Genomic DNA, 10,275 nt, shown 5'->3' with positions numbered 1-10,275 from the left:
TTGCTGTCAAGGTAAGATTTTTTGAAAGCCACGTTTACTGACTCTAGATAATGGCTTGTGAATTTCCTAAGTTAGATCCACAGATGCTCCTTTCTCTTCCCTCAAACCACCCTTTCTCCACTCAGATTACACTACAGGGAACACTTTCTCATCTTTGTAGTCCAAGGGCCTGGATCATAGAGAAGAGTTGATACCAACTCAGTATTACTCTCTAAAAGTACTTAGAGCAGTGTTACTCATGGGATTTTGGCAGGACAAGAATTCCTTATAAACAAAGCCAATGGCACTTCCCAGTCATTGTAACCAACTCCGACCCCCTCTCCTTCCATGTTTCCAAAATAATCCACAGATGACACTTATCACCCTGATTTAGAGGAAGAAGAGAAGTCTAGCCAGCCTTAAAGAATAAAGTAGAAATCCCTTCCCTGGCCAATTAACCTTGCCTATCACTTATTTAACCACATCTTTTGAGGTACTTCTCTCTACAATCACCCTGCCTTTCCCCTCTTCCGGATCTTTAACAAGGAACTACCTTCAAGCTTTAGTCCTCTCAACAGAGGAAGAGCTAGCTGCCTTTGCTGGCTCTTCACAAAATTAACAAAAAATTCAGTATTGTCCTATAGGAATAATCTTTCCTAATGATAAGGCATCAGCGACCCTAACAGACTCACCACAATGTTCACTCAGTACCTGAAAATGCTTTGGTTAAATTTACATAAGTAACCAACACAAAACTAATTCCAAAGAGACAGAGTATAATAGCTTCCCAATAACCATGATCGCCTTTTATATTTACCATCTCACTAAAGCCTAACTTTTGAAAAATGTTATTTTACAATACCTTACAAATTTTAAGGAAAGCAATGTTCTTATGTACCAATTAAAAACAAATGAAGCTGTGTTCCATGCAGTACAGAATTAAAAATCAAGGAAATGTGAAGTTAGGACTTAATTTTGAATTAACAACTCATCTATAAACTATCAGTTCCCTTCCAAATTCTTTAAAACCAGGTAACGATATTCCTGATAACATCCATTACCTAACGCCGAATGAGCACCTATCATGCATCAGAAGGTGAAGACTGTGAGCAAAGCAGGACTATCCCTGACCCAAGAGTGTACATATACTGGTAGGAAAGGAAGCCATTAAGTCATCTCCACAACTAATTACATATATTTAAAGAAAAAGATTGTACCCATCTAGGAAGGTCAAGAGTTCATTAGCTTGGTTAAGAGGGAGATTCAAGCTTGCATTCAACTTATTTCATGCAATGAATAAGTACTTGTTCCTACTTCAACTAGAAACGGGCGATGACTTTCATTTGTGGCATCTAAGTAACTGTCCTAATGATGTAGTGACACTCCTCCCAACTACAGTTTTATATTTACCAACTGTTGGCATTTCTACTCACCCCTCAAGATGTACAATTATCCAATTTACACAGCGCATAAATTTCACAGGAAGGGCTGCTGTTAAGATGCACTGAGGGAGGTGGACAGAAACCAAATCTAGAATGATTTCAAGATGATGACTGATGGTCCAAGAAGATCCTAGCGAATTCAGGTAGACAATCAAATCAACTTCCCATCCCCTCGGTGAAAGATTTTGGCTTGACCTGAGACTATTCTCTGGTTTCCTTATCTTTTGGGGTAAATGTGGGAAGGGGTTAAAGGTATCAGTCATCCTTTATCCAGCAACTGAGGTGATTTGGTTAGGACTTGTTTCCTCAACCTCAACTCACTTATGGCTTAGATCTTAACAGCCTAAGATTTATTTATATTCTCCACTCCTTACCCTACTTTACCTTAATTGCAGTAATGGCAAAGGCTATTTTCCGCCGCCCATCGATATTGGTGTTGAGTACTCGCAAAATGTGCTGGAACTTCTCAGGGATCACTAGAGACTGATAAAGATGGAAAGAAAAAGCAGACACCGTAAGCTACCACCAAATCATCATCTCAACCAGAAACGTTAAAATCGTCACACAGGGAGCAATAAATAATCTCCTTCAGGTTTTCACAACACATCAAATCCCTTAGTCTGCAGACAGCAAGACCATGAAATGTTCCGGCTTGGGAAAGTACAACCTCTGGTAGAAGACAAACCCTCCCGTCTGTCGCCAAAAGTACACTCTGACTGGCAGAGGCCGGAGGTCCCAAACATACCCAAGCCTTTCACAGCTTTCGACAGCCCGGGGACTCTTCCTCTGGCCCCACTCCCCAGAACTGGAAGACTTTAGTTTTTCCTTCCAAGGGGCGTGAACCAAGGTTTTACACAAAGTTGCAGGTCCCCCAAGCAGGGTGTTTTAGGCCTCCCTGATTGCAGACCTTCCCTGCCCCGGCTCCGATGTCGCCGGATCCCCCGATGGATTCGAGTCTTACCATGGCGGTAGCCCCAACGGCGGCGTGTAGGCCTCCTGTGGAAAAGAGAGCGGAAGTGACGTAATTGTCTTATATAGCTATCAGGCGGAAGAGGCGGGGCCATCTTGGTGAAGCGCTTCCGGAAACGGCTTGCGCAGGAGTCGAGTCGACTTCTGAGAGGCTGAATTGGTCTCCAAAACTTCCGGTGTGGTCTCTCTTTATAGTTCGTAAAGTTTTGGGGTATGAGAGCAACTAAGGTTCCGGCTGCGATCGTGTTTAAGACTTCCAATTCCCATTTGTACTTGGGTGAAGTTAGAGCCGAAAGGAAGGGTTAGAGTCAAACAATTTAACGCAGATATCTGAGAACGACTTGGCGCTGTGCAAGACACCCTAGGACTTGTAGTTTCACTCCAGAGAACAGACTCACCGCAACTGACAGCTGCCGGAAGTGAGGCTGTGCGGAACGGCCGCCGCTGCCACCATGGCTGCAGCGGCACGGGATCTGGTATTGAGGTCCGGGGCCTCAGATATGGAGGAGGAGGAGGGCTCGCTGGTAAGAACGCGGTGCTGTTTCTCCTCCAGAATCTTGTCCGGTCGTCCTCACGTCAGTAAAACCTGGATTGAGTTTCGGCGCAAGGGTGGGAGCTCGGCTGCTACCGAGGATACTCTCCGAACCCCTCCCTCAGGTCGGCCCTGAACCTAAGCGGGGACCAAAATGGTCGAGACTCAGGCCCCTGGGCCACGATTTTTAATTAACCTCCAGATTTTGGGGCAGCATAGAGAAGCAATGTATTGTAAAGGTTAAGAACATGATCACTGGAGCCAGACTGGCTGTGTTCTAATTCCAGTTTTGCTTACACGCTGTGGTCTTGGGCAAGTTAACTAGCTATCAATTTCCATACCTATAAGGTGAAGAAAAATAATAAGATTTACCATATGGGTAGTTGATTATGATTAGATGGATGAGTATACTTAAGATGGCACTTAGCATGCAGTTAAACACTGTGCGTTAGCCGATGCTTCTAGAAAGGCTGGAGCTCCCTGCGGGAGTTGTGATAGAACACCTAAGATAACAAGAATCTGGGGGTTCCTAAATTCAACTGCAAGTTCTGCTCTGTCCTCTGCAACTCCTAATTTTTCTAATTTGATCACCTACCTCCATTCTCTTTGTGGGTTGCCTGGCTCCTTGTCGTCTTCCCTGCCCATCAGCCCTAAGTAGTAGATTGGGTACAATGTGAGACTCTTGGGATTTTTTTTGACTCAGTACCTATGGCTTCCCAGTAAAAGTTCCTCCTCTCCTCCTTGAAGGATTGGGGATTATCCCGTTACATTTTGTTCTTTCTCTTCTTTCTCTGTATTCCTTTCTTATTAACTTATCTCTCTCCAGGGCGGTGGTCCTGGTCTTCAGGAGCCATTGCAACTTGGAGAGTTGGACATCACCTCTGATGAATTTATCCTGGATGAAGTGGATGGTAAACGATGGCACGGGGTGGATGCAGAGTGCCTGTAATCTGAGAGGCATAGGGGCTGGAAGTTATAAGGCATGCATTGGTGTGCAGATGTTCAGTGTGGGAATAGGGAGCTGTGGAACTGAACCCTTATAATAAACTTTTATTTCCAGTTCACATTCAGGCAAATCTGGAGGATGAGTTAGTAAAGGAAGCTCTTAAAACGGTGAGGCTTTCCATTATACTAATCTAACCCCCAACACACACTTACCTTCCCCTTAAAGAAAAAAAAGGAAAGTCTCTTGCACTTATAATATTACCCTAGTGTCTTACCCTCTAGTCCTTCGTTGATTCTATTCCATTGTCCTTTCACTGTGACTTCCTACTGACCTGTCATGTTTGTGTTCTCCCAGGGTGTGGATCTCCGTCACTATTCAAAACAGGTTGAGCTGGAGCTACAGCAGATTGAGCAGAAATCTATTCGGGATTGTATCCGCCAGCAGAGGAAAAGGGTGGTGTTATTAAAATGGGAATTTTGTGGAGCATGGTACAGAGAGCCTAGCTGGGGATGACATCTTTTCTCTGAGATTTCTGTCACCTCAGGGAGAAGTTAGGTCCTAAAGGTCTGAGGATCTCCAACTTCATGGTGAGTCCCCTTGACTTTCTGTGGGTCAGATATCCAAGAGAGTGAGAACATAGCATCTCTGCACAACCAAATCACAGCCTGTGATGCTGTCCTTGAGGTTAGTAACCGTGGCCTATGACCCCTGATAACCTTGAACCAAATTATGGTCTCTGGTTCCATTCTTTAGGTCATCAGCTTTAGGTGAGGACAGTTTGAGTCACTTGCAGGATGACCTGAGCAGCCTCTTTTGTTGTTATTGCCATAATTAATGTTATTTGCCAGTGACCCTTGGGTTACCTCTTCACTCGTCACCTGCTACCCTCATGGACTGATAGATACTAGAGACTTAAACAATGCATTTAGGTGGCCCACTTATCCCCTACCACCTGTGACACTCCAGCAACATCTGCCTTTTCCCTCAGCGCATGGAGCAGATGTTGGGAGCTTTTCAGAGTGACCTCAGCTCCATCAGTTCTGAGATCCGGACACTGCAGGAACAGTCAGGAGCTATGAACATTCGGCTTCGAAACCGCCAGGCAGTTCGGGGGAAACTTGGGGAACTTGTTGATGGTCTGGTAGTGCCCTCTGCTCTGGTCACGTGAGTTACTAGTTTAAAGGATCACAATGTCTATAACAGGTAGATGAGCTAGGGTGACCACATGGGTTTCTGGGGTCCAGGTCATCAAGTGCCTTCCAGAAACTGATGGTCAGATTGACAACTCTTTCTAACCTTGATGCATACTTTAGGTAGCAAAGATTAAGTGTCATCCAAGGTCAGGTGTATAGTGAAGGGGTCCAAGGCTTATATGGGAAGGGGGATCCAGAAGTGGAAAACTTTGTACCTTTATCCTGACTGTATGATACAGTGTAAGAAGGGAGAGGGGACAGAAGCTGTATGTAAGGGATATAATTTGGAGCCTAGGGATGTCTGGGTCTCCCTCCTAACCCACTCCTCCCTGCTACCCAGGGCAATTCTGGAGGCGCCAGTGACAGAGCCCAGGTTTTTGGAACAGCTGCAGGAACTGGATGCCAAGGCAGCTGCAGTCCGAGAACAGGAGGCTAGAGGCACAGCAGCCTGTGCAGACGTCAGAGGTGTGCTCGACCGGCTCCGGGTCAAGGTAAAGGATCGGGAGATATCCCTGAAACTGCTAGAACCGGCCTCCCCAAAACCTTCATCCTGGATTTTCCTGGCAGAATTCATTGTTGCCTGTCCCCAAGAACTTCACCCTGCTTTTTCCTGGCAAAGCTCATTTCCACATCTTTAGGTTCCCCTGAACACTAAAGAAATATTCTCCATTCTTCCTCCTCCTACATTTAACATCTGTCATGTTCCTAAGTGCCACCAAAACAGTAAGAAGTTTGCAGCTTCATGCCCTGTGTTTGGTCTCCCATATCTAGGCAGTGACGAAGATCCGAGAATTCATCCTTCAGAAGATTTATTCCTTCAGAAAACCAATGACCAACTATCAGATCCCTCAGACGGCCCTGCTGAAATACAGGTCACCATGAGAAGGATGGCCTCTGAGCTTTGAGCAGCCAAGTGTGGTGTCTGGTCTCTTGGACAGGCAGAGAGACTAACTGGTTCCTGGTCCCCTCCAGGTTTTTCTATCAGTTCCTACTGGGTAATGAAAGAGCAACAGCAAAAGAGATCAGGGATGAGTATGTGGAGACGCTGAGCAAGATCTACTTGTCTTACTACCGCTCTTACCTGGGGCGACTCATGAAGGTGCAGGTGAGGCCAAGGTGGAAGAGGCATTCCTGGGCACGTGGGCTGGCAGGAGGTACTATTGCTGGGCAAAGGGGACAGTGTAAAGACAAACTTTTTATCATGCTGTGGGAAGAGGTGGTTACCAGTTCTTTTCTCTTTTTCCCTAGTATGAGGAAGTCGCTGAGAAGGATGATCTGATGGGCATGGAAGATACAGCAAAGAAAGATATCCTAGAGCTGAGGAACCCTCATGCTAGGCCTGGAGAGTGAGGGGGCTTCTGGCTCCAGCCTCCAAGATATTGCTTCTTACCTTTTTCTGTGGGATCTTTGAGAATGTGATGAAGGCTATGGCTTTCCTTCCCAGAAAAAAGCATTTTGACAGTTTTGCATAGGATGTCAGGGGTGTAGAGGCTCTCTGAAGCCCATTCACAGATGTCAGGTGAAATAGGGCCCCAGGTCTGGGAAGGAGGGACATCTAGGCTGTGTCTGGCTGCTGGAATCCCCAGGGGTACCAAATCTTTTATCTTTGATTACAGCTGTAATCTTACTGTTTTCCCTGACTCTGACTCTTCACGATTCTTTTCGAAGCCATCCCTGCGCAGTAGAAACACCATCTTCACCTTGGGGACCCGTGGCTCTGTCATTTCCCCCACTGAACTGGAGGCTCCCATCCTGGTGCCCCACACTGCCCAGCGGGGAGAACAGAGGGTAGGAGGAAGAACAAACTTCAGTCGTGAGGAGGATGCTCAGCATGGGTGGGCTCGGTTGGTTGGAGGGAAGGTCAGAGCTTCCTACCCTGCAGGCCCCTCTATTAATCCCCCAGGACCTGGGAGTGGCCTTTTCCAGTCTCACTAGTGTTCTGTGATATGAAGAGGATTGGGACCGTTGACTTAAGGGCATTCAAGAGGGAGAGACTGGCTGAGGGGAGTGACATGTCATTGAGGCAGATGTGGAGGTACATATAGGAGTAGCAACAGCAAGTGGAGGTGGGCTATTCTCTTGCACCCCTTTTCTGCCCTAACCCTCCCCCCCCCCCCCCCCCCCCCCCCCCCCCCAGTACCCATTTGGGATTCTCTTTCACAGCTTAGACTTGAGTTAGATGGGAAGCATTTCTTGAGCCCTCAATACCCAGTTTTGCTGATTGCCCAGCCATATCCATGGGGAGTCAGTGTTGGGATCCATCCCTCTGTCTCTCTTCTTTACCCTCCCATCCTAGTATCCATTTGAGGCACTCTTCCGCAGCCAGCACTATGCCCTTCTAGACAATTCCTGCCGGGAGTATCTTTTCATCTGTGAATTCTTTGTCGTGTCTGGTCCTGCTGCGCATGACCTCTTCCATGCCGTCATGGGCCGTACGCTCAGCATGACCCTGGTAAGATCCCCTTGCTCCTGTACTCTTAGACCCTGTGTCTTCAGTCTTCACTGGCTCCATAGGAGGGTCAAAGCTTTGGTGGTATTAAAACTAGGACCCCTAATTCTAAAATGGCCAAACTTCATACAATGTGACTCCCCATGAAACCTTCAAAGCTTGAGGTCCCCAAGACTACTCCTGCTGCTGATCCACACCCAGACAATAGCACCTGAAAACTGAGGGGCCCCTAGATCTTGGTCTTCCACCTTGAATTCTGCTCTGATAGGCTTGTGATCATAGATTCTGGTGAGTAAGGCAGCAGGACCACAGAGGAACACATGCATTTGTCTTTAGCCACTGGGAAGGACAAACTAACCTTTGTCAATCCTTTGCCTGTTCCTAAATCACAGAAGCACCTGGAGTCCTATCTCACCGACTGCTATGATGCCATTGCTGTTTTTCTGTGTATTCACATCGTCCTTCGATTCCGCAACATTGCAGCAAAGAGGGACGTTCCCGCCCTGGACAGGTCGCTGAGTTCTGGTTCTTGATGCCCTGCTGGCCTTGAACTCTTGGTCTTACATGACTGTTCCCTGACCTGTGGGCTCCTACTGACTTGATACCATTGACCCTATTTCCATTCATCTGCCTGGAGGCAGTACTGCTGCTTCTGACTCACTTTTCACACCCATTCCTACCACCACCAGCCATCAGCTATTAATCTGAAGGAAGCCCCAGAAGTGGTCAGATATCCCACATACACCCTAACACAAACACCACCCTGTTCCCCACCGTCGACCCCCCACCACCCACCCCTGACCCTGACATTCCTTACCAGCTGATTACTGATTCTGGTTAAGCCCACAGGTACTGGGAACAGGTGCTTGCCTTGCTGTGGCCACAGTTTGAGTTGATTCTGGAGATGAATGTCCAGAGTGTTCGAAGCACTGACCCTCAGCGTCTTGGGGGGCTGGATACTCGGCCCCACTATGTAAGAGAGGGCAAGGGAAACAGGGTTTCCTCAAGGGTAGGGCTCTAAGCTTCACTGGGATAGGGGTTGGCTAGGTTCACGATTGTGTTGGGCTTGGTGGGTTGTTTAGCTATACTGTGAGGAGCAGTCCAGGAGGGTGGTTCCACTCGGGGGTGTCAGGCACTGTTTGTAGGATCGGAGGAAGGAGTCACACAGATGTTGGTTGGCCAGTTCCAGAGGAGTTGAGAGGTTGTGTTGGCTGGGCCAGGTGTTTGATGTGATTTTTACCCCCACCTTTCTCCCAGATCACACGCCGGTATGCAGAGTTCTCCTCCGCTCTTGTCAGCATCAATCAGACAATTCCTAATGAACGGACAATGCAGCTGTTGGGGCAGCTACAGGTGAGGGGAAATGCAGGCTACCCAACAGCAGGGCTGCTGCAGTGGGCTGGAGCGTGAAGAGGGATCATATGCCCTTACCTTCTTGTGTCACTTCCATTTGGCTTTTTCAGGTGGAAGTGGAGAATTTTGTCCTCCGAGTGGCAGCTGAGTTCTCCTCAAGGAAGGAGCAGCTTGTATTTCTGATCAACAACTATGACATGATGCTGGGTGTGCTGATGGTAACAGACTCCCTTCTTTCCTTTTTCCTTACCCAGAAAATTAGGGTTGTCCCACTGCTCTAGTAGCTCCGTCATGGCAGAGTTTATCTTGGTCTCGTTCAGTGGTTTATTCTGGAGTCTGGCACAGTGTCTGGCTATGTACAGTAAATATGGGAGCAAGGAGATATCCTCAAGTGAGGGGCTGCTTCTTCCTAGACTTAAGATTTCTCCTTGTTTTCTCTTAGGAGCGGGCTGCAGATGACAGCAAAGAGGTTGAGAGTTTCCAGCAGCTGCTCAATGCTCGGACACAGGTAGTGGTCTGGGATAAAGGAAGGAACAAATTTGTATGCTGTTTCAGTTCAGTGCTCGTGTGCATGTGTATGTAGGGACTCCAGGTACACAGAATTGGAATTATGACTTGGTTTACAACATGCTGTCATTATTGGTCTATTTTATTTTTTTTTGTATTTTTTAAATTATATAAATGCCCATGAACCTACAACACATGTTGGCAATAACCAATATCAAAGTATGGATTCTTCCTTACCCCATCTCTGTGCCTCTCATGTAGAGACACCTGTTGACCTAAATGTTGTGTTTATCATGCTTGTTTTTTAAAAAATGGTTTGGTATACCAAAACAATAATTATTTAGTCTTGTTTTTGAGTGTCATAAAAATGGAATCACAGCATTTTCGGTGCATAATTTTTCTAACATTGTCACGTTAATACATATGGCTTTAGCTCATTTTTCACTGTTGTATAATGTTACTTATTGAATGTAACATTCTGTAAGAGGACATTTGGATTATTACTAGTTTTTTGTGAGTATCGATTAAAGAACAATTAGGTTTTTTTTTTTGGTGAGCATTGTTTTATGAACAATTAGGTCTTTTAGTGCACATAGAAATAGGTAAAGTTTATCAAAAGTTTTGCATGGAAATAGGAGTAGGCTTGCTGCTTATAAGATAACACCAGTATTCAACTTTATGAAATAATGTCAAATTGCTTTCCTAAGTGGATGTACCAATTTATTCTTTACTTGCAATATGTAAGAATTCTCACTGAGCCATATTTTCTCCAACACATGATATTATGAGTCTGTGCTTTTTTTGGTAGATATCTAAGTAGGGTCTTGATTTGCATTTTTCTGATTACTAATGAGATTGTGCATTGTTTCAGATGTTAAGTAGCCGTACAAATTTTTCTTTTTTTT

The 10,275-nt window shown here is 46.0% G+C and overlaps 2 protein-coding genes across 4 annotated transcripts in view; one reads left to right on the top strand and one right to left on the bottom strand.

The window, feature by feature from the left end:
- RPS18 (ribosomal protein S18) overlaps nucleotides 1-2,529 on the bottom strand; it is a 6,113-nt gene extending 3,584 nt beyond the window's left edge. Inside the window, exons 1-2 of one of the 2 annotated variants that reach the window (XM_011373446.2) lie at nucleotides 2,383-2,529; nucleotides 1,806-1,904 (exon numbers count right to left, since the gene is read on the bottom strand). In XM_011373446.2, the coding sequence (XP_011371748.1) occupies nucleotides 1,806-1,904; nucleotides 2,383-2,385 (102 nt within the window). In that variant the 5' untranslated portion in view covers nucleotides 2,386-2,529. Of the gene's footprint in view, nucleotides 1-1,805; nucleotides 1,905-2,328 lie in introns of both variants that reach the window. The other variant, XM_011373445.2, reaches the window with a different exon arrangement.
- Nucleotides 2,530-2,559: 30 nt separating this feature from the next.
- VPS52 (VPS52, GARP complex subunit) overlaps nucleotides 2,560-10,275 on the top strand; it is a 19,938-nt gene continuing 12,222 nt past the window's right edge. The window contains exons 1-17 of one of the 2 annotated variants that reach the window (XM_011373442.1): nucleotides 2,560-2,914; nucleotides 3,749-3,833; nucleotides 3,983-4,035; nucleotides 4,223-4,298; nucleotides 4,485-4,552; nucleotides 4,857-5,032; nucleotides 5,402-5,552; nucleotides 5,833-5,933; nucleotides 6,034-6,166; nucleotides 6,310-6,367; nucleotides 6,716-6,849; nucleotides 7,358-7,513; nucleotides 7,903-8,021; nucleotides 8,360-8,483; nucleotides 8,768-8,863; nucleotides 8,974-9,081; nucleotides 9,306-9,371. In XM_011373442.1, the coding sequence (XP_011371744.1) occupies nucleotides 2,843-2,914; nucleotides 3,749-3,833; nucleotides 3,983-4,035; nucleotides 4,223-4,298; nucleotides 4,485-4,552; nucleotides 4,857-5,032; nucleotides 5,402-5,552; nucleotides 5,833-5,933; nucleotides 6,034-6,166; nucleotides 6,310-6,367; nucleotides 6,716-6,849; nucleotides 7,358-7,513; nucleotides 7,903-8,021; nucleotides 8,360-8,483; nucleotides 8,768-8,863; nucleotides 8,974-9,081; nucleotides 9,306-9,371 (1,776 nt within the window). In that variant the 5' untranslated portion in view covers nucleotides 2,560-2,842. The other variant, XM_011373443.2, reaches the window with a different exon arrangement.

Source organism: Pteropus vampyrus, unplaced genomic scaffold (genome assembly GCF_000151845.1).
Source record: "Pteropus vampyrus isolate Shadow unplaced genomic scaffold, Pvam_2.0 Scaffold225, whole genome shotgun sequence".
In the NCBI taxonomy this organism is placed as follows: Eukaryota; Metazoa; Chordata; class Mammalia; order Chiroptera; family Pteropodidae; genus Pteropus; species Pteropus vampyrus.
Note: the sequence above shows the minus strand (reverse complement) of the source record. Positions and strands in the feature narration are given on the sequence as shown.